Source organism: Dysidea avara, chromosome 13 (genome assembly GCF_963678975.1).
Source record: "Dysidea avara chromosome 13, odDysAvar1.4, whole genome shotgun sequence".
NCBI classification, from domain to species: domain Eukaryota; kingdom Metazoa; phylum Porifera; class Demospongiae; order Dictyoceratida; family Dysideidae; genus Dysidea; species Dysidea avara.
In genome coordinates, this window is record NC_089284.1 from 14,590,138 (window position 1) to 14,617,782 (window position 27,645).

Genomic DNA, 27,645 nt, shown 5'->3' on the forward strand with positions numbered 1-27,645 from the left:
AGGATAGGCCACACAGCTAATTTGATTAAAGTCATTCCAGCCATTCATGAGATATGGGCAGCCAAAGTTTCAATTTTTGTTTTTTCTTATGGGGCCTATGGGGGCCTAAATTATTATTTTATTAAGCGCAAACGCGTGATTTGATTACCTTGAAATTGGTACAGATAAAGAGCATTTGAAGGTGAATTCACCTAATGTAATTTATTGTATCACAATAAATTGAAGTTAACATGCATGCTGCAGATATTGTGATATAGCACTATAAGAACTTGGACATAAATTCTGTGACCTAAGTGCACGCTATAGCGTAAGGGTGCGCTATGATCTAAGCACATGAAGTAATGTTGAGATAGTTTCAAGTATTGTGTAATCAACAAACTGGTTTAACAGGTTTGCGGTCACTTGACATGCCACATTCTTGAAAGGTGAATGTCCTAGTTAAAGAAAAGTTCTAGTAGGTGAATCAAGACCACTAGTGTTGCATTGTGTACCGGGGACAGTGGTTGGTGAACAAAAAATGTGCCACTGGCACGAATTGTGTATGAGCCGAGCTACCATGGCCAGAGGTTCTTTGTAGCAGTCCATTCAGCCTACGGAATCAATCAAGATGGTAACAAGAAACAAGGTCATCATCGCTGGATGTTCACTATAACCGGTGAGCTCGTTCCTTGTGTGACACGTGTTGCATGCGGCGCACTAAATTGAACAAAAATGATTGCACCATTACAATAAGACAAACGGCTATCGAGGGATACTGGCCAAGTTCTCACACATGTTCTATAAGAAGTTTAGCATAATTAAAGTGACGCTGCAATGAATTGCTGTACTGGCTTAGTCTTGTCGTTAGCTTTCAAGCTTGTCCTTTAACATTGTATCATTACTGAGCTTCCGGGCTTGTCTGTTCAAGTCTGTCATAAACCTCTGGGCTTGTCTATTCAAGTGTTGTCAGCTGTTACGCTTGTTGTTTGAGTTGTTTAATTGTTATCAGGGTGTAATAATCTTTCGCCATAGCATGTTTATATGCATAGCTAACATGTGCCTTGATTTGCATGAGGTCTTGCTGTGTTCATTTTATATGCTATGTATGCCACTACTGTTGCTCATGCCTTAGTTAAGTGCTAGTGCTGCATGCTGCTATCGCATAAGGCACTGCTGCATGATGATGCCGCATGAATGTTATTGTGCTTTAATAATAACGTGTTACATCAATGATTTGCCAGCTGTAAGTGCTCCTACCATTCAGCTTCTGTTGGGTCACTGACACTAGGCACTACTTATGCTGGATACATATAGGCACTGGCTAGGTTACAGCTAAGGGTCACAGATGGTGTTATCAAGCATATATTGCTGGTAAAAGCAAAAATCAGAAACTGGTAATGGCTTAATGCTATCGCATTGAGAATGCTGCTGCATGATATGCTGCCATTGCATGATTGAGAGTGCTGCATTGCATGATATGTTGCTGTTACATGTTTGGCTGAGAGTGCCGCTGCATGATATGCTGCTGTTGCATAATTGGCTGAGAATACTGCTGTGTAAATGTAGTGCTGGCAAAAAAAAAACCTTACATGTTCTAATTACACTGTTTGTACACTCCTCCATATAGTTTGGTGGCTGAGGGATGAGGATGGGACCACAACCAATGGGCAAGTATTTACTGGACCAGCTTTCTACAGTAGCATGCTATACGACAGTATACGTAAGGCTTACAACTTTGTATGTTTGATGGCTGGTCGCTCACGAGTTGTTGCAAGTATATGAGGCCATTGTGCATTTACGCTATGCTAAGTATGTTGCATGATTCACTTAAGAGAGTACTGCTGCATGAATGTTATTGCTGCTACTATTGCGCTGAGGGTGCTGCTGCATGAATATTGTTATTGCTGCTGCCAATGCACTGCGGATGCTCCTGCATGAATACTGTATTTACTTGATTAAATGCAACGTCGTTTATTACCTTAGTTCCAAAAATTGATGTGGCAACTATTCAAACTCAACTACCATTCGATTCTTGTGAACGATGTTTAAGCCATTATTTTCACAATCGATTGTGGGACCACTCAAGTGCTACGACTATTAAAGGTGCAGTGTTTAATCAAGTAAATGCGGTATTGCTGCTGCTGTCGCCGCTGCCACCACTGCTGCTGCCGCCACCGCTGCTGCTGCTGCTGCTGCTGCTGCTGCTGCTGCTGCTGCTGCTGCTGCTGCTGCTGCTGCTGCTGCTGCTGCTGCTGCTGCTGCTGCTGCTGCTGCTGCTGCTGCTGCTGCTGCTGCTGCTGCTGCTGCTGCTGCTGCTGCTGCTGCTGCTGCTGCTGCTGCTGCTGCTGCTGCTGCTGCTGCTGCTGCTGCTGCTGCTGCTGCTGCTGCTGCTGCTGCTGCTGCTGCTGCTGCTGCTGCTGCTGCTGCTGCTGCTGCTGCTGCTGCTGCTGCTGCTGCTGCTGCTGCTGCTGCTGCTGCTGCTGCTGCTGCTGCTGCTGCTGCTGCTGCTGCTGCTGCTGCTGCTGCTGCTGCTGCTGCTGCTGCTGCTGCTGCTGCTGCTGCTGCTGCTGCTGCTGCTGCTGCTGCTGCTGCTATTGCACTGAGGGTGTTGCATGTGCTGCATGAGTATTGCTGCTGCTGCTATTGCACTGAGGGTGCTGCATGTGCTGCACGAGTATTGCTATTGCTGCTGCTATTGCACTGAGGGTGCTGCATGTGTTGCATGAGTATTGCTATTGCTGCTGCTATTGCACTGAGGGTGCTGCATGTGTTGCATGAATATTGCTATTGCTGCTGCTATTGCACTGAGGGTGCTGCTGCATGAATATTGCTATTGCTGCTGCTATTGCACTGAGAGTGCTGCTGCGTGAACGTTATCACTGCTGCAAGAATGCTATTACTGCTGCTGTTGCTGCTTGAATATTATTGTCGCTACTGCTATCACTCTGAGGGTGACGTTGCATGAAGATTACATCTACCACATGCATGTTACCACCATTAGTACTACTTCCGTTAAAGCGTATATATTCCAGACATCAATTGGTTGATATGCAATACTGCCCAAGTATGGCTACTATGGCGTCTAGTGACCCCAACCTGATCCCTTCTGTTGCCCAATCCCATTTGTGGCTGCTGCATGAATGTTACTATTGCTGCATGAACGTTACTATTGCTGCATGTATATCATGGCCCCAGCAACAAAAAAAAAGTTATCACCACTTAATGAAACATTATTGCGACCACGTAAATGTAATCACTGCTGTGAGCTTAAGGGTGCCACTATTGCATGATCTACCGAGAGTGCGGAGACTAGCAGAGTACTGTACAATGCTCTTGCTGCTGCATGATATGCAACCTCATGATATACCTAAGTGCTGCTACATGAATTTTATGGCTCCTGCATGTCTGCTATTACTTTTGCTGCTACTATTGAACTACAACTCTGCCGCATGCATGCTCTTCACTATAGCCTTGCAATTCATCACTGCTTCTGCAGACAGGCATGTCCTAACTGTTCCTTTCATGTAATACCATGCTTATGCGACTGCTATGCTATTTAGTGACCACCTCAGTTGTCTAATCCCACTCTTATCTTACTAGCTCATGCTACTGCCACTGTCACTGACATCATTATACTTCCATGATTGACCTACTACAAATGTGTAACCACTCTCCAATCCCTTCTACACCAACCCCCCCTCCCCCACTCTATGCTATTAATTATGTACCTAGTGGGTATATGTATACATCTCTATGGTCAAAAGTGTTTCTTCTTTAGTAATACTATTATCTCCTTAAGCATGGCAGTTCTTAGACGTACTTGGGTTATTCCATTTCCACCTTTGTGTACGTGAAATTGCCACCGGTTAGTTACATTGCAGTAACTTTCTGTCGTTGAACATGCATGTGTGACCACTGCACTTCAGCTGTGTTACTTTCTGCAGGCTTGCTCCATGCCCATGCATATGCAGGTCCATTGGTGGCTACAGGCAGTTAGGAGGTGTACATATCTACACCAAGGTTGCACATCCCTTCTCCATGTATATCATAACACCTTACTATAGGATTTCCTTTCCCTGGTTTAACAGTAGGATAGGTGTATTGTCTAGGGCCCCTTTACAAGCTTTCCATACCTCTGCAACCTATCTACGTTCTTATGCAATTAAATATTTCGATTGGTTGCTAATGTAACTTGTAATACCTCCAGTATACACCAACTGTTGCATACCTGTATAGCTCAATGGCTGTTGCGTTCGCAGGCATGCTCCATACTCAGGCATATGCATGTTCATGGGTGGCTGCATGCAGGTAGGAGGCTGGGTGCGTATATCAACATTTACCAGCTTGTTTTCAAGGTACATACCTCCAATCCTCAGTTGCACTTGCCTTCGTCAGTACATAGTGTCTGTGTGCACAAGAGTACTCTTGTACTTTAAACGTGAAAGCATCTGCATACAATATAAACTGCTACATGTCTGAAATCATTGCAGGCTTTATGCTACATACGTAAGTAACCTCTTTAGCTCTAATTGCAAGTTTACTCATGCTTACCAATGTCTGTATGTATAGTATTTGGCTGTATTCAGACTTTGAATACAACCGTTGCTACTGCTTATGGGCTTTTACATTTATGTTCTGCTTACATGCTTGCAAAAATGCATATCAGTATTTGCAAAGTCACTTAATGCTCACTAATATTTGCATACATTTGTTGCTGCATACAGGTAGTTGACACTCGCATACAATCAATTGGCAGGCCTACTGTGTACACTGCATTCATGTCATATTTACACACTCCTTTATACTTATGCTATACCTGCACACTCCTTGGTACTCACAAGTTCTCAGGCATTAGTCCCTGCTGGTCCTGTAAAAACTCTGCTTAGTGAGATGCTTACCGCTATCGGTACACATACAGGTTCACTTAGTTGTAGTCTCATTTGGTATTGTCGTAATTTTCTATATACCATCAGGATGTGTCATATACTTCATGCATACTTGTGCTATGTGTGGTTACTATAACTACAATAATATTACTGTCTGTGTACTATTATAATTTTATATGTGGGGTACAGCAAGCTCGGGAAACTGGGGAAATTTGGAGGAATTTGGGTGAATTAAATGCTAGTTATGTAGCTGTAATGCTGTATCAATTGCTGCCAATATTAATGTTCATGACATAGCTTGGTGTATCATTTTGGTTGCTAGTGATCAATTGCTGCAATTTGACATGTCTTAGCAGTTTGCTATCATCGCTTGCAAATGCTATGTTCATTCATCTACCCTATTTATGGAAGAACTTACTGCCCACCCTATGATTTCCTCAGTTGCCCATTATTCATCCAAACTCATCCTCTCTATATCATATATTATATGATCTATATATGTGACCCAGTCTGAGAAAACCGGTCTTATCGCCGATGTCAGCAGATTCAATTTTTCACCCAGGACACAATGCTACATGAATGAACTATCTAATTCCACAATCAAAATCAGCTAGACTTGAGTGGTCTGGTTCTGCTGGCTGCTTTTGCCAAGCCCAGTGACGATCCATACGTGTGGTGTGGGGCCTTAATGGAGCTCTGGTCAGCCTGGGGATAACTGTATGTGGCTGTACAGCTCTGTGGTGTTGAATAAGTACCTCTGCTGTGAATTTCCTTTCATTTTAGCCAGTTTTGAGACCTCAATGGCCCAAAACTTAGCCTAATTCATCCCTTGGCCTTCCTTTTAAATTTTTCAACACCATCTTGCCCGCCTTCCAGGACCCCCACCTCCCACCCAATTTGCAGCTCGCCTGATACAGTCAACCTCGGTTTAAAAACTATCTAAAATGGTGGGAAACTTAGTTGTTGGCTACTTGCACAGTGGATGCTCTGGAAGGTAAGGAATTGGTGTAAAACGTGTGAAAATTTGGTACACATAGCTTCAACCATTGGCGAGCTACAACACACTAAATACTTAAAAACCGGCGTTTCTCGATACTTTCAAATAGGCGATAAGCCCAGTTTTCCCAGACTGGATCATATATATATATATTGTCATGTCATGCACAATCTCATGTAGATATAATCTTACTTGCTATTGTGGTATCATTGTATTCTTGTTGCATGATTGTTGAACTTGTGTATTGTCACGTACACTACTGGCTTTGTGGTAAATGTTATGTGATTAGCATTAGGAAAAGAGTAGGCATTGTAGAGCTTGGTGCGGTGGAAGGGTGGATAGCTAGGTAAATAAATGTATTATATATATGAGCACATATGTGTAATTTAATCCTCTATAAATGGTGGCGGTTGCAACTATTTCCAGGGGTGGGCCCCAGCAACCAACATGTTAACTGAGTTTTCAATGAACCTGATAAACATCCACAGTGCTATGAGCACTTATTCTTGTAAAATAAGATCAAACTTGTGTCACAGCTACAGAGTAAACCACTTATGGAAATAACTTGAAATTTGTGTGTATATTCATAGCAGTGCTTTTTGATGGTTTGAAAAACAAAGAAGTAATAACTACAGAGTTATGAAGCATAAACCAAAACAACTGTAAATTGCGGGGTAAAGATATAATAGAACATTCACTGCAGGTAAAAACAAGTGCATGTATAATGTCAAAAAAAAGACTTACCAGAGTTTGAACCTGGGGCCTTATACTGAACATCCAAACCCTTAACCACTGAGCCACTGCTATTACGGCTGTTCATCTCACTTAATTTCTACTTCATAAATGAAAATTCTACATAATAGTTTATAATTTCATAGATCTATACTAATAAAAATTCTAGAGCAATACATTCTGTTAGAATTCCTAAAAAAATGTGTGCTCTATCATACAGTACGATAGTACTGTATAGTAGGGACCACATGCAAAGGTTTAGGTGTGGCCCATGAGAAATCATTACCCAAAAATCAGCCTCACTTTTCCCTGATAATGATGAAGCAGTATTGGTTAGGTAAAACTAAGCCCAAACAAGCCTTCAGATCAACCCGAAATGCTTTCAACAAGTTGCTATGAATTTTTTATTAAACAGAATTTCTAGTGACTGACTAACTGACCGATGCCTTCAGACAAACATAACTTGATAACGGCTAAGGCTTGATTTTTTCACTGTTCGACGTCACTTAGCCAGACACGTTCCTTTTGGCATATCGCTGCATTCTTCATGGACTTACCAGTGTCCTCTTTTGTGTCCCATTCATCTTTGCTGACTGCGAAAAGTTTCTATTTGGCGGTAACATGTGATGGCTTCCCTTCGTAATGGAAATTGTCCGTATTTTTCATAGTAGCTACTTTGATTGCAGAGGTGCTCTTCAAACAGTTCTTGATTTGTAATGCTGTGTAACAGGTTAAACATAGCTGATAATGAAGCATAATGGATACGATAATTGATAGCTGGGGCATGTGGCGCCATTTCTTTCTTTTGATGTGGTATGTGTGGGTTCACCAGTCATAATATTTTTATTTTACAAAAAAATTTAACAAATAAGTACACAAAAAATTGGAATTTTCAACTAGAGTAGGGACCATAACACATTGATAAAAGGCACTGAAACAAGCTGGAGTAGTCCATGCACAATATTAAATCATAGTAAAACAATAAGAAGTGTTATATCCCTACTTTGCATTTCCATTGTGGTATCTTGAACACAGTGGGGATAAAACATTTCTTATTTAAAAAATTTAAATAAGAACACAGTGGGGATAAAACAGTGGGGATAGAACACAGTGGGGATAAAACATTTCTTATTACTGTGATTTAATATCGTGCACTTCTCCAGCTTGTTTTAGTTGATGTGCTAGGGTCCCTACTCTAGTTGAAAATTTTTTTTTATGTACTTGTCCATGAGAGTATTATATAAAAGTCAAAAACAGACAAAACAATTATAACTTCTTTCTTTCAATATTCATGTAGATGTGAAGAAATGTGGATAAACACAAACCCTAAAGCCAGCTATAGTCTGTGGCTGGCTTTGAGGCCAATAGAGTACAAAATGAAGTGAAATCCACACAAAACAGAAAGCTGTGTAGAAATGTGCAGCCTGGGTGAAAAAAAGTTGTAGTGAAGTCAAAGGTGGCAGCCAAGAAATGGCTGTTAATAATGCACAAGCATTATTAAAATTAACATCATTGCAGCCATTTCTTGACCACGATTTCACAACTTTTTCCACCCAGGCTTTTAAGGGCTGCACCTTTTTTCACAGCTTGCTGTTTTTGTGTGGATACACAGTTACACCAGAGTACTGAGACACACGATGATGTGTCATGCAATCCAAGAGCCGGCATGACAGACTGGTGTGTCATTTACTGGAATAGAAATGAATAAAGTGATATGTGCAAGCATTATGCATGCTCCATGGGAGAAATTTTATATATAGAACTGCCTTGCAAGTTTAACAATCCAAATACCAAATTTGAACAAAATCACCCTGAAATTCTCAAGGCATATACTGTATGTGCAGCCAAAAATGTGTAACTATTTTTTTCATACTTTCCATATAACATGATTACATTGTCCAATTCCTTAAAATTTAACACACTTAGAGAAAGTCATGAATTAATCAATCCATTCCTATAGTGCTATGCGCAATAATAATTATTCACAGAAATGGTCAGGTACATACTTATCACACCAGCCAATACATTGGCAATCAAGCCTAAACATGTAGCTTAACCCACATGTGGTTGCTAGTAAATTAGAATAATTATATCTAGGGTGTGTTGTTTCTATAGGTACAGGTGTTGGCCCATGTAAAGAGTTTTGGACCTGTTTTTCTCAAGAAGTTGTCAGTGAGCCCCAGATGGGTTATCACCTGTTTGTAAAATGTGACAACTCACATTACACGTAAGTGATAACCATAAGTCAATATTTATATTTATATGCTGTCTTTTGTGAAAGGTTTGTTGCATATGATGCACTGTTCAGTGAAGGAACCCACAGGTGTACAGATTCCCAACATGTTACTGTGACAAGCGACCATCAGAAGATTTTGAAATTTATTGGAAAAATGCTGGCAGTTGCATTGTGTCACAGAAATGTGGTTGACTTCAGATTAGCACAGCCAGTTCTAAAAATGGTAGGTACATTATTACCAAAGAAAAGGGTTATAAACTAATAAAGAATTGTAAAGATGAAAGGTGATGACAATTATCTTACCCTTGCAGCCAGACAGATATCATTTAGTTAGAAGATAGAATGCTTCTTATAACCTTGAAATAAAGCTCTGAACACTGGTTACTTTTGTTTAAAGACTGGTGTATACCAGAAAATAATAATACTTGTTAAAATGCTAGTATGCTATGAAAAGTTGACATTTGTCATTTCACCAGATGGAGAAAAGGTAACAGTTAAGTTGGTGACACTATATCTGCACAAAAACAGCTAAGCTGTGAAAAAAGGTGCGGCCTTAAAAATCCTGGGTGAAAGTTAAAGGTGGCGGCCAACAAATGGCTGCAATGATGTTAATGCTAATAAATTTTAACAACGCGCACAGCCATTATTAAACTTTATTAACATTAACATCATTGCAGTCATTTGTTAGCCACCACCTTCAACTTTTTTTCACCCAGGCCTTTTAATTTAAGGCTGCACCTTTTTTTACAGCTTGGCTGTTTTGTGTGGATATCACTTCTTCTGTAATTGCAAGTTCCAAAGCCAGCCTATGGTTGACCTTGATACTTTCTCTTGAAGTTTTTCCCCTTTACTACAGGAATCGTTGGAAGCTGTGTGGCTATGTCTGTGTATAGTGACAAAGAACTGAAATAAGACAAATTTTGAAGGCGCGTATTATCCCAATGATAGCTTAAGGCTGGACAGGTTTGACTCAAATTAGGAATGGGAGATGCCCTAACCCGAGGAAGCTTCCACAGCAAAAATGGTTAATTATACTGTTCAAGTACTATGGAGCTACAAATACGTGAAAACGGCATTTTCTGTTCCGTGAAACGAGTATGTTGTCCGTCCGTACCGGCTGTACCTGCCCACATGACACACTTGATATTCATAGTTTTTGTAGTACTCTAATAGAACACACAATTTTTCTGAGCACTTCAATGCAACACATATAGAATGTTCTAGAATTTCCACTGATAGATCTACGAGTTATCATTCTAGAGTACTAAACCAGAACTTTCATTTATAAGGTAGAAATTGAGTGAGGTGAACAACTGACAGCAGTGACAGAGTGGTAAAGGGTTTGGGTATATAGGTGTGGAGGTCCCTGGTTAGAAACCTAGAGACTGTTTTCCAAGCACTTTCTTTACTACTCAGTGACTGTTCTATTAGAAAATCTCAATTGCACTTATTTTCATGTTTGGTTTTGCTTTATATCTCCTTAGTTAATATTCTCAGTACTTTCAAACCACAAAAGGTTTGCACTATGATAGTAACTTCATGTACAGACCGATTTTCAAGTTATTCTGTCAAGCGGATTGCCCTGTAGGCGTGACAAAAAAATCGCTTTTGCAATTTTCAAAGTCACGCATAATTCTGTTGTTCTTAGTTTGATCTGTAAGAAAATTGGACTGTAAATGTGCTGCATTATGTTCTTACTGCCCTCCAAATTTGAAGTCATCAATCAACTACAGCTCGCACAAGTTATTGCAATTTTTCTAAAGTGTGCAAAAGAAAATTTGCGTAAGAAGATTAAGAAAAAAAATATAAAGAAAATAAGACAAACTTTGAAAGCGCATACCTCAGTGATGGCTAGGCAGATTTGGAATCTACCTCGAGGGAATTTCAGCAAAACTGGTTAATTTCCCTTCAGGCACTATTGAGCTATGAACGTGTGAAAACAACATTTTCTTGGTTCATGTAAAATACACACCTGTCTGTTGCACATCTGCACTAGCTGTACTTGGCCACAGGACACACTATCATGTGTTGTGATTCATGAGTACCTGGTATACAATTTAATTGATTTTGATTAGTTTATTCACACAAGTTGGATGAAAGCAGAAGCTTATAATTATGGATACCACCTACTAGAATCTAGAATAATTACATTCTACAGCTATCGATGCAGAGAAAATATTTCGACCTGAGAGATGTAGACTAACAGATAAAGATTTGAAGAACTGATGTTAATTAGATGCAATCAATAGTGTACATGCACCTCCTGTGCATACATACACCTCCTGTGCATACATACACCTCCTGTGCATACATAGACACTTTGGTAGAGCTGGCATGTACCTAACAATTTAATCTCAATAGTGACAGTGTTTACAAAAATTAATAAGCACAACTAGCATGTGTACAGCGTAGATACTAAATTAGAGAAAATAAAGTATTTAAATTGCATTTAAATACTATGGAAAGTATTTGTATTTGTATTTAAATACTGTCCTGACCAAAGTATTTGCAATTGTATTTATATTTGGAAAATTTATAGTATTTGTATTTGTATTTAAATACTATGCAATGTATTTGGACCCAAGTCTGGTTATGAATATTGTTTCTATGAACCATTTCCTTTCCACACAAAGCCTAAAGTTGGGTAGAGTCAGTTAGTCTTGTTAATTAAAACATAGATATTATAGGGCGTTACTATTCAGTGGACTGGACTACTGGACTGACATATTTTTGGTTTTTGCACATTCTATGTATAGATTTACAGAATCTTGCTAGTGAGTACCCTCATGGCACCTGCAGCCCACTTCTAAAAGGTTGAAAATGAACAATGGAATATGCAGAAGCCATTTCTTAATACTTTCACTACTGTTCATTATGCCACTATACACCACTTCCCTGTTTTTAGTAATGCTGCAAGTATAAGTGCAGGGAAATGAATGTGACAACAATAGTCCACTAACAATCAACTTTCCAGTAGACAATATCCTTCAAGGTATCCTTGTTAGAGCAAGCTTGAGGAGCAAGCTAGTCTCGCCAGCGTGGCCAGACCTCTAGACTCGCCTCTAATTCAGTGCAGGGGCTTACCATTTAGAGAGTTTTAGTGTGGATGCTTATAATCTTTAATTGATAATCCCAACAGAAATCTGGCAGCAAGACTAGTGAGACTAGCTTGTTCCTCAAGCTTGCTCTAAGGATATCTTGAAGGAGTAAGTTGATCGAAGGTTGACTATTGCTGCACTGCCTGCCTGTGGCATAATGAACAATAGCAAAATTACCAAGACTAGAGACAGGTTTTGCATATTCCACTGTTCGTCTTCAGCATTTACAAGTAGGCTGCAGGTGCCCTAAGGGTGCCAACTAACAAGACTCCATAAATCCAACCATAGAATGTGCAAAGACCAAAAATATGTCAGTCCAGTGTTCCAGTCCAGTGTTCCAGTCCAGTGTTCCAGTCCACTGAATAGTAACCCCCGATATTATATATACTATGCTTGATTAAAATTAAAATTATTTGTGAGTGTCATAATTGTCTGACCACATTGTGTAAACAACATGGCTTCATGCTGCTGATAACCCATGATTGACATTGCAGCTACATAGTATTAATTTTGACTTTGTTGTTGTGATTGATACGTGTGTATCCAAGATTAGCTACTCTATAGTCTACAAACTAGCTGTGTATAGTGTGGTGTGTGAAATAATCATGTTTGGACCCCGCCATAACTACAACACATGCTGTAAAGACAGTTTTGCTAATCTGTTGAATTATCATCGATCAAGCACCAAGAAGTACTTCCATTCATCTGCTTCTTCTTAGTGGAATTCATTAATTACAGTAAATTGTAATTATAATCCTCTCATTTTTATTTATATATTTAATCTCAAGGCAATTGGCTACAGCCGTTCTCCCTTGCCCAGAGGAACATATTACATATACACATAAGTACAACATCAAAACAATACAAAAATGACCAAAAATAGCTAGTTATAGCACAATTACAAAAAAAAAAAAAAAGGGCTACACACATATAATCAATAAAATGAGTCTGCAAAGGAATTCTATCTTCAAGCCTCAGTTTAAGTTTTTAAGTGTTATTGAAATGTTGTTTGTTGCACTCTTTTTATTACCTGTTGCTTCTTTTGCATTTTCTGTAGCTGCTTGGTGTGCCACTAACCCACCCAGATGACCTGGAAAGTATAAATGGGGAATTTTATCAGAGTTTCTTTTCCAGCTATGATAAAATTGGTGACTTGGATCTGAGATTTTCTGTTAACATAGAGTGTCCCTATTGTGGACAACCACAGGAGATCCAATTAAAGGATGATGTTTATGACTATGATGGTGATGATGATGATACTGTGACTGATAACAATAAGGTTTAGTACTATGTATAATATTAAAGGAATTACTAGAATATACTGACTGTGATTGATGCCTTCAGGTAAGTGTAACTCATTGTTTAGCTTGGTTATTACATCACTTGGGCTTGGCACAGTGTACCACGGGAGATACAATGCATTCATCATGGGCTTATAGTTTTTACTCATATCTGAGCAGAAATGATGTCAGTCATATTAGGATATTTATTTAATGAAGTGACCACTGTAACCCACGCATGATGCCATTGATACACTACCCCCAAGAATCGACACATTTGCAAAAGAAAGGAGATAATGAATGACAAACAAGTATAGGGAAAAATTAGGAAATTATATTAATTATGGATCATAGATATGAAAGGTAGGTCATCTATATACCTACAGCTATACTATAGTGTAGAGGTGTACCGATATGAGTTTTTGGCATGTACCGATATCCGATATTGATGCCACCAGAAGAAGCCGATAACCGATAGCCGATCCGATATTTGCATTATAGTTAAAAGTGTACATTTACCTACCCTACAACATGTGCATGTTATACTCTGCCTGTGGTGGTATACAGCTTGGGTTTCTATTGTGCAATCCAGACAATTAGGCACCCATAAACATTTTTATGTATACTCCCATGAAGCCTTAAACGGATATTTCTGCATTACTCTGCATTCTAATGGCTTGTGAGAAAGCTGGTACAGCAAGTTTCCTTGGTTATCCTGTGACCCTTCTTTTATTGTAAGGTACTCTATAGCTGCTTCATTTGTAAAGACTGTGATAAGCTTTTCAGCAACAAACACTAGAATCACGTGTATTTATATGGCTTCTCGTAGCGAAGCGTTTGTTTCAGAGAGAACAATAAGCCACTGGCACTAAACAGCCACATGGATAACGTAGAAAACCAATGCATAATCCGTTTATGTACAAACTATTGCTACTGTCTAAATATCGGTAGCGATATCGGTCCTCCTACTGTTCTGTACCGATACCAATATTGGTAAAAAATGCCATATCGATGGCGGATATTTTAGCCGATCCGATTATCGGTACACCTCTACTATAGTGTACATTTAATGGGTCTAAAAACGGCAATAGTCCTAGATAGCCATATAAACAATTTACTTGGCTATATATTTACAGTCTCTCCAATAAATATCAAGTAATGTCTTAAAAGAAATAGCACCCAAAGCATCAACTACATCAGATGGTAGGCCATTAATTATCTGGTCGTTAAAAAGTTTTATCTATTATCTTCAAACCATTGGATCTTGTGGTGTTACAGCTTAAAACACCTCTACTTCAGTAGTAAACAAGCTTTTTAACTGTAGCAGGATACTAGCATAGCTGCAGCTGTAGGTGACCTCCCTTGTTTCATTATCATACAGCACAGTAGTACTGTATATTAGAGATCATCAAGGGGGGGGGGGGCATGGAGGGTTGAAGCCCCACTCCCTCCAAAATTTTAGCTAGAAAGATAGTAGAAGTTACAGTGCAGCATCTAAAGCATACATGGAGATGGAAAGAGCAAGAAGAGCTAATTTTTTTCTAGGAACCAACAAGAGGAGTCAAATTTATATTTCAGGGGTAAAGGTGCTAAAAAATTGTTAAATACTCTAATAGAACAGTCAACTACACTAATAAAACATCCATCGTTAAATTCTTTAAAACTAAAAAGAACAAAGACTATCTCCTAGACCTCTTAAAATTCAACTTTGAACTCAAACCATACTGCATGCAGCATTTATGTTGTGGCCATTACAAATTATGAAAGCTAGTTACCAAATGCTAGAAAATAATTAGTAAAGTGGCTCACAGTGCTTATTCAATGAGGTCAAATTCAATTTTGAATTTGCAAAATTTTCCTGTGAGGGATATTTCATACCCTCTGCATGCTGAGTATTCTCTGCACACTGTACTACCAGTTGCATCTATAGATGCCCCTAGCTTAGCACTCCCCCCTTTGTTAATCCCCTGGTCATGAATGTTTGGGCTTTTCTGGCCAAAAAAATATCACCCTAAAACCAGCCTTCATGGCACCTTAGTTAGGTATAACCAAGCCCAAAAGTGCCTTCAGGACGACCTAAAAAAGTTGCTATGAATTTTTTTTTTTAATTGTTTAGTGGAATTTTCTACTGCACCACTGACTGACTGACTGACCGACTGACTGGCTGACCGGCTGACCGACCGACCAACCGACCGACTGTCTGACTGACTGACTGACTGACTAACGGACTGACTGACAGACTGATTGACTGGCTAATGCCTTCAAACAAGTGTAACTTGATAATGGATACGGACTTGATTTTTTTACTGTTTGACGTTTCAGCCGAACAAGTACCTTTTGGCATACCGTAGTACATGCAATGGATATATCATTGACTTACCCTTGTCCTCCTTTGTGTTCCATTTCTTTTTGCTGACAGCCCAAGGTGTCCATTTGCAGTAGCTTGATACCTCCCCTACGTTTGTAAACAGGAATCTCCATATTTTCTGTCCAGACTGGATTGATTGCAGAGGTGCTTCTCTTACTGATTTTGTTTGTACAGTTTTCTAATTGGTTGAAAGCAAAGTGTAATGGCCACTTCCACTTTTAAATCAATAGCTACTTGATAGTTGGGGCACATAAATCATCCGTATTTTTTGTGGAGACTGGATTGATTGCAGAGGCGCTTTTCCTACTTCCTTCGTTTGTAGTGCTGTGTAACAGGCTGAACATAGTTGAAAGCAAAGCGCAATGGTCACTTCACATTCAGTTTGAGTCAGTAGTTGATAGTTGGGGAGCAAGTTCAGACAAAAACATTACGCGGGTTCACCAGTCATAGTGATGTGAAACAAACAAGTACGAGGAAAAATAATATTAGGAACGTTGACTAGGGATCAAAGAAAAAAGTAGGGAAACAAGGGAGGTCACCTGAGGTTGCCTACACCTGCAGATATACTAGTGGACATTTAATCCCTATTATTATTTTTATTATTATTAACACTTTACAGTGACCAGCACTGAAGGTCTACAGCAACATGTGCTGCAGCCTTAGGATTACCTAACCTAATTTCAAGGACTTAGACTTAATGACTTATAGCTGGAAAGGTGTAACAGAAAAGGGGCCAAAGTAAGGGAAAAAAAATCCCTCCAACCCGAGGATTCAAACTGCAGGTAACCCAATGTCTAGTCGGGGCCACACTCTGTCTTCCTCCAGGAGGGATGGGTTTTCTTCCTTAAACCTAAAGTATCACGATTACTGAATTAGTGGGAATAAATGTCCACTAGTAATGTCCACTAGTATATCTGCAGGTGTAGGCGACCTCAGGCAACCTCCCTTTTCCCTACTTTTTTTCTATGATCCCTAATCAAAGTTCCTACTTTTTTCTTATACTTGTACTTTAATTATGATGCCTATTCAAATGAAAATTTCCTACTTTTTCTTTATACTTGTATACATAAGTCTTGTGGAAGCTATATATGTGCCAAGCCAGCACTTATAACATCATAAAGCTTTCATTTATAGCTATATAGATAAAGGTACGCTTTCTCTCTTGTAGGATGATTATATTAGAGCAGTTTCTACCTTCAAATTGGAGACCTCCATCAAAAGATATACAGAATGGTTTTTGAGAGGATTTTGGAAGGTTTGTAGATGTATAGAGATAATTATGCACAATAAAGTACCGTGTAGAAAAAAACTTTGGCAGTAAAAAATTTTGGCAAATTTGGCGAATAGCATTGCAATTGCCAAAGTTTTATCCGCCAATTATTTTTAGCAATCACATGAGCAGATTAGTCATGTTGAAAGGATGGGTATCAAAGTTTCATGACAGGTATCATGGGTAATTTCAAGCATTCCTTTCAATTGTCGCAAGGTTCATTGTCCCACAGGTGTTCACGAAAATCCAAACATTGCTCTAGACATTACAAGAACCAGCAAACGATGCTTACGCTTGTATGGTAGCTACCACTCAAATGCAATGTCACTACGCACAAGTGCAAGCGATTAAAAGACTTGCTAATTAAGGAGTGTAGCAGCCATTTCCATCGTGAATCATTCGCAATTGAAATGGCTGCCATGCCCCTTAATTGGCGAGTTGTTTAATCACTCACAATTGCATGTAGAGATGTTGCTTTCGAGCGGTACAGTACATGGTAGCTAAAAAAATTTCAGGTGAAGCCTCATTTGCCAAAGTTTTTAACAAACATATTGTGATATCTATGAGAGCACGCATGCATACACTTATAGTCATCTAAAGGAGTTGACTGTTCTGCACTGTAGCAAAATATCCTAGATTCTACTCATTCTAAAGTATATTATGCACTTATATACTGTTGAGTTCTCTGCCATATTCTAGGAGTATGTAGCTAATTCTGTAAACAAAAATGCAAATATTTAATATCCACAGCTGACACTTAGTGATCACATAATTTTTACCTAATCAATTTCCTGCATTTATTACTATATATCAAAACAGCCAAGCTGTGAAAAAGGGTGTGACCCTTAAAAGGCCAGGATGAAAAAAAGATGCAATATCAAAGGTGGCGGCCATGCAATGATGTTAATGTCATCATTTTACCATGATGAGTGCGACGTGCGTGCATGGGTGTGTGTGCGTGCATGCATGTGTGTATGTGTGTGCGTGCGTGCGTGCGTGCGTGCGTGCGTGCGTGCGTGCGTGCGTGCGTGCGTGCGTGCGTGTGTGTGTGTACCTATATGCACCCACATGAGAAAAACCATTAAATAGTAAAAGCAACCTGCACATAAGAAGTTAAAGGAAAATGAAGTCTGTATTAAACTTACACACAGGTAAACTTTGCTTTGAGGTAGTTTATTTTTGGCAGTCTGAAATACAGGTGTGACGACTCTCCTATGACTTTGTGAACTACCTTCCCTTTGAGTTTTACAGGGTGACTTGTAACATATACATAACTGAATTCTCTACAGGGTGGCTTGTAATAAAGCTGAGCTCACTACATGATAACTTGTAATAAAGCAGACCGGTAATGTAGCTCTACAGGGTGACTTGTAATGTAGTTAAACCATCTACAAAGTGATTTGTAATGTAGCTGAACTCTCCACAGAACGTAGTTGAACTCTCTAGAGGTTGACTTGTTTGTAGCTTAACTCTCTACAGGATGACTTGTTATGTAGTTGAACTATCTACATGGTCACTTGTAACATAGCTGAATGCTCTAATTGGGTGACTGTGCTATTACACTATCTCAATCGTGTACTTATACACCTAGTTAAGTTTCACATTACAACTCAGTGGTTTTAAATCCGATTCTTCAAAGTATTGAAAGGCCTTTCTATGATGATTAATCTACTCATACACCAGTTTTTTGCTCATTCCATTTAGCAGTTTGCCTGGTAGGGGTGATAAGCAATTGCTTTTTATTAGCAAACTCGATCACACAATTGTTACACACTGTTGGTTTTCATACTGTATCTTCATAGTGCTTATCTCCATCTTTTTCCAACCACAAAAGATTTGGGGGTTGGCAGTTACATAGTCTGTCCTTTTACTGATTTCAGCTTCTTCCCATAAGCAGTTTACCCTGTAGACATGACAACATATTGCTTTTATTTTAAATGAATGATCAAGACACACAATAGTGTGTCGTGCAGCCAAGTACAGCCAGTGCAGGCACACGACAGACAAGTGTGTATTTTACAGGAACCTCACACATTCGTAGCTCGATAATGGCTGGATGGAAATGGGTTGCTTCTTAATCTTCTTCTTCTTTTTCAATACTTCATAATAACTCGTGCATGTTATGGTCGATTTACTTAAAATTTGGAGGGCAGTAAGAGCATAATACTGCACAATTACAGTCCAATTTTGGTACAGATCAGACAAAGAACAAGGGGGTTATACATGATTTTGCAAAATTCCAAAGGCGATGTGTTGTCATGCCTCCAGGGTAAACTGCTTGACGGAATAGCTTGAAAATTAGTCTGTAAATGAGGTAGTGCAAACATTTTGGTTTAAAAGAAATTGCACTAACAGTCATGGAGTTGTAACAAAATTGCCAGCCAGGTGTAAAAAGCGCATGATCAAGTTTTGTTAATAAAAAAGTATTACTTACCATGCCTACCAGGCAAACTAGCTAATGGAATCAACTGAAAATAGGTAGATAGGTAGATTAATTATTTTAGAATGATCTTACAGTAGTTTACAAGGAATCAGATTAAAAAACCACTGAGTTACACTATGAAAGCCAACTAGGTGTGATCAAGATATTCTAATAATGCGCCCTCGTTAAATGATTTCAAAATTTTACTTGGCTGTAGCTGGTCTACTTTGTTGTATAATTATTAATTAGTTGATTTGTTGTACAATTATAGTTATAGTTTTTGCTCTGTAATTATTAAGTAACTATTTTTTGGTAAAAATCAGGCTTTACAGGCTTTACAGGCTCTCTGAGCCTTCTTTGCCTGTTACAATTAATAATAGAGCAGTCACCCTAATAGAACATTCAGCTATGTAACAAGTCACTCTATTAGAATGTTCAGCTACAATCAAATCACCATGTAGAGAGTTCAACTACGAGCAAGTCACCCTGTAGAGAGTTCAGCTACAGACAAATCTCCCTGTAGAGAGTTCAACTATAAACAAGTCACCCTGAAGAGAGTTCAGCTGCAAACTAATCTCTCTGTGGAAAGTTCAGCTACAAACAAGTCACCCTGTGGAGAGTTCAGCCACAAACAAGTCACCCTGTAGAGAGTTCAACTACAAACAAGTCACCCTGTAGGAAGGTCAGCCACAAACAAGTCACTTGTAGAGTTCAGCCATAAAGTTACCCAGTAGAGTGTTCAGCTACAAACAAGTCACCGTGTAGAGAATTCAGCTACAAACAAATCACTCTGTAGAGAGTTTAGTTATAAACAAGTCACAATGTAGAAATTTTAGTTACAAACAAATCACCCTGTGGAGAGTTCAGCCTCAAACAAATCACCCTGTGGAGAGATCAGGTACAAACAAATCACCCTGTGGAGAGTTGAGCTACAAACAAGCTACCCTGTAGAGAGTCCAGCTGCAAACAAATTCCCATTTGGAAGGTTCAGCCACAAAAAGTCACCCCTACAAAAAAAAATCACCGTGTGGAGAATTCAGCTACAAAAAACCACCCAATAGAGCATTCAGCTACCAACAAGTCACCCTGTAGGAGAGAAGACATGTGATAAATTTCATATAGTATTAAGTTTTGTAAAAAAAATGCATCATTAACAAAATATCCAAAGAATTCAGCTCTTGATGTCTTCCTCTATTCTGCAGTAAAGAAAATGACAAGTAAAAGAAACTCCAAAGCTGGCCACAGGTCAGCTTTGGAATACAAAAAGAAGTGATATCTATCCAAAAACAGCCAAACTGTGAAAAAAGAGTGTGGCCCCAGAGGTCAAAAAATGACTGATGGTAGGTTAATGGCTAAAATTTTAATAACGACAATTCAGGTGAATTGGTGCCAAATCCTAGAGAAGGCAACACAAATTTACCTGAATTGTCATTATTAAATTTTTTGCCATTAGCCTACCATCACAGTCATTTCTTGGCTGCCACCTTTGATTTCACATCTTTTTCCTCCTGGATTTTTGGGGCCACACCCTTGTTCACAGCTTGGCTATTTTTGTATAGATTGTTAATAACTCCACAATTGTTTGTCATATTCAAGGACCATGATTTGCCTTGCACCCCCTTTATGTGTGCCAAATTTTAAGACAATCGGATAGTGCATTTGTATTCTATGGTAAATTTTGTAAGTGTGCAAAAAGATGAAGAAAAAGAAGAAAAATTAAGCTACTTTTTGAAGGCACGTATCTTGAAACAATTTTGCTCAATTTGTTATGTTGACTGTTGAAGGTGGAGGGCATTTCCATAGCAAAAAAATTGTCTCATTTTTGTAAAGGCAGCACTGTGCTACATATGTGTGAAAATTGTTGTTCCTGACAATAATGCACTGGTGTGACACTCCGGCTTCTTGGGCTGCATGACACACTACCATGTGTCTTGATCATTGTTACCCTAAAATGTATTCAATAATTTCTCATTATACAATGGAATCACCTAAATCTTAAACAACAGAAATTTAGCATTAAGTGATTGTGTTAGCTCTTTGTTCTGTGATGATGTTGATCAGCTAAATGTCGTATCCTAGGCTGCTACACATACTTTCATAATTATGCTTACTTGCCATTAGACAGAAGTGCACATTTATGTTAGTAGAGTTTAACTAGATATATACCACTTTAGCGTGGGCATTCAAAGGCACCGCTCGGTGTTTAACTCGCATATTTCCCGGGAAATATCATGTGAAAGCGGTTTGCCAATGACTTTGATACCCAGCCAGTTCAAAGAATCGATGCACTTTGACTCATTATATTGAGCAACATAGAGCTTTGTATTGTGGGAGTCACTTTTGTAGTGGTTGCTAAGCTGAGCATATTTGCTAAGATAGACTAGTTGGTTGTTACTAAAGGCACAAAATGATTGTTTGGGCGAGATATTTCTACCCACCGCGTATCAGCCTTTGAACAGACTACGGAACAGCAAAGCTACTACTACTACGTTGAAATAGGTTAGTAACTTACAGTCCTAAGTACTTAATAACTTACTTACTGTCCCAATAGCGAAGTTAGTTGGCTTAACTTAGTACAAAAAATGATAACAATATAAACTCCATCCCACAATCGCAAGTTTACTAACATTGCATGTTGAAGCATAGTAACGTATTAATGATGTTTTAACATATGGATAACGTTCTGATGGCTATTAGCCCACACTATTAAAACCACGATCGATATTCAGACGCTACTGTTATAAAACAAACGGGATGAGTTCTCAGTAGTTCTTTCACCTATTAGGTGAGTGCGCCCCAAGTGATATATATCACTTATACCACGGCTGCTTGGTATTTGCTGATATTATACACCCACAGTGCTCGGGCTTTGGGTGTATATATCAGCAAATCCCTCGCAGCCGTGATATAACTATTAAGCAGACACTGCAATTTCCCTAGTTTAAAGCATAACAGGAAGGAAGCAAACACCTGGGATTTTATATATTATACATATGGACCGTATGGTAGTTGAGTTCATACACATCACTGTTACGTATGTATGTAACTGCTCTACAGATTCTTCCTAAAGAATTTATACAGATATTTACTCCCGATCAGCTCTCACTATTACTGTCTGGTGTTCCAACCATTAATGTTGATGATTGGGAACAGAACACTGAGGTATGTATGCATAGCTAACATATCCTAATAGTACATTAAATATTCACATGAATGCCCTTAACCTGGCCTATTAGCTATAGCATTTTCTATTTCCTTGTTTACATTAAAAGCTTGTTGATAGATGTTTATTTGACTGAACACTAGGCACCGGCCGATTATGCCAGCATAATTTAAAGCATAATAGATGACCAAAAGCATCAAGCATAATGCCAGCATAATAGGGACGATGTTTGAAAAATTAATTAAATGCGCAATACGCGCACCTGAAAGAAAGCAAATATTCACTGCCAATAGTATTATTAGTGCATTTCATATTTTAAAACACGTAATATAACTTAATAATTGTTTTTGTGTTGGTTATTCGTACTTTGCAGAAATAAGATCGAGATACTCTAATAGAGCAGTCAGGAAAGGCTGATATACTCTAATAAAACAGTCAGTTCTAGAGCATAATCTTGATTTTGAAAGCATAATTTTGAGCATAATAGGCTTAATTTTTGAGCAATGCTCAAAAGCATAATAGGTAAAATTTTGGGCATAATAGGCCGGTGCCTACTGAACACTAGTAAATCTAAATGATACTTTTACATGTTTAGTAAAGTACAACATGTTGATATGTCTGCTATAGAGTTTATAGAGTTTGAATTAAAATTAATCACATTATAGTAGAAATTTTACTCATAACTACCTATATTACAGTAGGAGTGTATTGCTTATTTTAATTCATGGAAACAATTGAAACAACTAATTCATTTACTACAAAAACAGACATCTTTTGCTTAATCATGACAACATGTGCACAGATTTTACCAAAATTTGTTTTGTTTGATCATAGCGAGGATTAATGGGTGTCAAGATACCAGTGTGCCATCAGAGCATTCACCCTTCCAATGTCCACTGTATATACAACCAGAAAGTGATTTTTAACCTTACAATTACGTGTTTTAATGCAATATCCTTCTACTACATATTGAAATTTTAAAAACGAGAAATAGGGATCACTGAAAGAAAACCACAAAACAAGACAAGAAGTTATCACTGGAGTAAATCAACAAGCCTCATGGCTACATCAATAAACCTATAAATTCCTTTTTCGACTCATCATGACACTAGTAAAAAATTAAATTGGAGATTTGTGTGTTTACTAGGTGTAACCATGAGCCTTGTTGATGTACTCCAGTGATAACTTCTTGTCTTGTTTGTGACTTTTTATAGTGATCCCTATTCCTTATTTTAATTTCAATATTCTACAATATGCCTAGTTTGTGTATATGCCTTTTAAAGGAAGGATTAACTTGTTAGACACCACATAAAGCTATAGAATGACTAGAAACATACACAAGATGCACTTCTTAGTGTTTTACAGAAGTTACTGTATGTAAAATAGTGCTGTACAAATAAAGTATATTATGTTATTGTATTGTACAGACTTCTCAAGTGTATGCAATAGTAAGAATGATTGCTACGTTTTGTGCAAACTTTAGCTAACAAAGTAGATTTATATTCCCCTACCAAGATTGTTATGTCAAGATGTGCCAATACAGGATTTAAATACATCATGTGACTGGATATGCAAGAATCCCACGTGTTTGTACATTTTCCAGTGCCATTCGATTACATTTCCTTTTTCTACATAGATAGCTAAATTATAGGAATGATCAACCAAAGTTTCAGCCCTAGAAGTCAAGAGCTTTGGAAGCTACAGCACTATACAAAGCAGTATCAGCAGAAAGATTGATTTGCATGGTGATAATGTACTACAAGCGCTTATGAGTGCACTTTTATGCAGGTATATGTATACCACTTTAACGTGGTTGTTCAAAAGTGTCACTCAGGGTTTAACTCGTCGTATATTGCCCAGGCAATATCATGGAAACTTTTGGTGCCCAACCAGTTCAAAGATACGACACGCTTTGACTCATTATATTGAGCAACATGGAAAGTTTAATTGTGGGTTTAGATTTATAGGTTAGGCTAGGCTCAGTGTAGTTGTTCTTAGTACTTGGTTGTATAATTATTCTTCCATACAGTATGATACTACCATGACATCACCCAACTTTCTGTGTGTTCGCAACTGGTTTTGGTCACTGGTAAGAAGCCTTTCAGAAGAAGAGAAGGCTTTGTTACTAAAATTCTGCACTGGATCACCACGAGTGCCCGTTGGTGGTTTTGCTAATCTAGAGGTATCCACTATCCAGTTACAGTGTATATTGTAGTAATTATTTGGTCTTTATTTTACAGGGATTATCTGGAGTATCAAAATTTCAGATTTCCTATATGCCTGGTGAAAATAAAGTAAGAAATTATCATTATAAGTGTTGGGTGTATAACTACAACAAAAGGTTGAAAACTGGATTGGTGTGACTGATTCATGCAATTTAAAATGTCATGACAAAATTTTCCAGGTAGAACCAGTTCTATCAGGTCAAATTTAGATACCAAAATGGTCTCTGGACCAAATGTGTAGACCAGACAGTGTTGTTTTTTAATCATAATAATATTAGATCTCTAACCAACCATAAGATAGTGTCTCTCTCATGTTATTTGCACAGGGTTGTCGAAATATTTACTGCCCAAATGTACAGATGAAACAGTGAAAATGGGCATTATGTCAATCCAGGGGCATGGGCAGTGAAAATGGGGTTTCCGGAAACCAATCAGCCTTTAAAATGAAAAGACAATGCAAGATTGATATACTCTAATAGAACAGTCAGAGTAAACTGAAGCAATTTTTTGGGATAAATTTTAGATTAAAGAGGTTACTTATTCTTTCAAAGTGGTCAAACCTCATAAAGTAACCTAAAATGCTTCTCCAGCACCTCTTAGTGAATTAAGCACCTCTAAAATTAATTATTTTGTTAATCATGACCTGCATAGGTTATTCTTCTATGAATTTTTAGAACCACTGCTGATGCGTGTGCTTCAAACACATGCACCTTCTTGTCAAAATTGCCCCCACACTTTATCACCCCTGATGTTGATTACCTATAATCCACCATGGCTGTTTATGCCTGTACCAGATATTGCTTCCTTTCTTACTACTTGGTTTGTGAAATGATGTGAAGTGTTCCTGGGTCTTACATTACTGTACCAAAACAGTTGGTCGGAGTTATTTTAGTCAGCCCTCTATACTCAAAATGGCATGGTTGTATAAACCAGGAGAGATAAGATTACTGGAAATGCTTTTAAACATGGACATGGCCAATTCTCCAGGGTTACACAAACAGCATGATAGTACCCATTTAATACCTACTTCAGTCTGTCAGCTTAAATACTATAACTGAAGTAGAGATTAAGTGCATATAGTATTGGCACTTCCTGTTTAATGTTTCAAAGAAACTTCTCTGGTCTTGTCAGTACAAAAAAGAGAATTAAAGAAAAAGAGGTGGTACAAAACCTTCAGTGACAAAAAAAAAAAACCTGACCAGCATGTGATTCCAACCCACAATGCCAAAATTCCCACCAATACATACTATCCTGGAACCTACCAATAGATCTACAAAGTCAGTTGGGCTTGATGTAGGGCAAATCAGTGGAATTTCCATTGATTTTGTAGAAACTCATTGGACTGTTCCAGGTACTTTTAGACACACTGGGTACCCAAACAATACAGCCAAGTCATCATGAATAAAATAAGATGCTGGTTTGTTTGTTTGTAGTCCGTATCATACAGTACAGTAGTACTGTATATGTGACCGAATTTTGGAAAATCATCCATATGGGCGCATTTGACACCTAAAATATTAATGATCAGATTACAAACTTCATAGTGCAAATCTACTTGTTGATGGTTTTAAGCCATTCTCAATACCTTAAATTACAAGAAAATTCTTGAAATATTTTTAGAACTGTTTCCTGCTCTTATTAGCAACCCACTAAAAATGAAAATTCTAATTATTTCACGTGTGCCCATACGAGTGATTTTCCAAAATTCAGTCACATATTAGGGATCATGATGTTTTGGGTTTTCTTGCCCTTCAAAATCACCTGAAAAACAGCCTCTATTTTCCTTCAGACAGCTTGGCAGCATTTGTTAAGCAAAAATGCCTCCAAATCTTTCCAACAAGTTTCAATGAAATTTTTAAAATTTCCTATGTAACTGAATTTTCTACTAACTGATGCTTGACAATGCATAAGGCTACCGGCTTGATTTTTCACTGTTCAACGTCGCTTTGTCTCGAGATGTGCCTTTTTGCCAACCGCATTATGTACAATACATGCATCACGGACTTACCTTTGTCCTCCTTTGTATCCCAGTTCTTTTCACTGACTACACAAAGTGTCAATTCGTGGTAGTGCAGTATGGCCTCTCTGTGGTTGTGTCAATAGCTATTATGTTTATCTCCTCTATTTTCTGTGGTGAGACTCTCATTGTACTGATCGCTGTGTAACGGGCGTGAACATAGCTGAAGGCAAAGGCCACTGCACTTTTCATTATTGGGGTATGAATTCATATGCAATATCAGTTTTATAAAAAAAAAATTTTTTTATGCTGTATGTGCAGGTTCATCAGTCATAACTGTGTTATTTAGAAAGTGAACAAACAAGTAGTAGAAATTTTAAGTTGGATTAGGATCAAAGAATAAAAAAAGCAAGAGATAGCTACCTGCAGCTAATTTATACCATAGTGGACATTTAATCCATAATTCAGTGGCGTCTGCGAGTAAATATAGGCAACCTCTCTTGTTTCATTACTTTTTTGCTTTTCCCTCTTTTATTCTTTGATCCCTAATCCAACTTAAAACTTCTAATTCTTCCTTCTACTTGTCAGAAATACAAGCCTTTGCAATACATACTACTGTACTACTTAATGATTTTGTACTATTAAATCACAACTTTATAGATTCCTGAAGCTGCAACTTGTTTCAACAACTTAAAGCTATCACATTATTCAAATGAGCAACAGTGCAGAGACAAGATTCTTATTGCCATTAGATATGGATGTGAAGGATTTTCATTTGGATGAGCATCCGGTCTTCATTAGTTGCAAACAACACATAACAACATTAGCACATAAAGCTGTAGTAATCAATTGCTGCTTTTAGATTAGTTTATATTAGTAGTATAGTAGTACACACAAAACTGTAGTAACAAATAATTGCTGCTACTTTTAGCTTATTTTTTTATTATTAGTATGCATAAAGCTGTTGTATCAATACATTAGTTTTTGTTTATTTCTTGCAGTGTATACTGCATGCATTATCCTTTGCCAATA

General features: G+C 38.2%; 1 protein-coding gene across 1 annotated transcript in view; it reads left to right on the top strand.

Annotated features, from left to right (window-relative positions):
* LOC136243316 (uncharacterized) overlaps nucleotides 1-27,645 on the top strand; it is a 154,683-nt gene extending 127,038 nt beyond the window's left edge. The window contains exons 19-26 of the mRNA XM_066034840.1: nucleotides 8,710-8,821; nucleotides 8,876-9,053; nucleotides 12,986-13,207; nucleotides 16,745-16,831; nucleotides 22,326-22,430; nucleotides 24,461-24,613; nucleotides 24,672-24,725; nucleotides 27,274-27,645. Coding sequence (XP_065890912.1) covers nucleotides 8,710-8,821; nucleotides 8,876-9,053; nucleotides 12,986-13,207; nucleotides 16,745-16,831; nucleotides 22,326-22,430; nucleotides 24,461-24,613; nucleotides 24,672-24,725; nucleotides 27,274-27,396 — 1,034 coding nt within the window. The 3' untranslated portion in view covers nucleotides 27,397-27,645. The remainder of the gene's footprint in view (nucleotides 1-8,709; nucleotides 8,822-8,875; nucleotides 9,054-12,985; nucleotides 13,208-16,744; nucleotides 16,832-22,325; nucleotides 22,431-24,460; nucleotides 24,614-24,671; nucleotides 24,726-27,273) is intronic.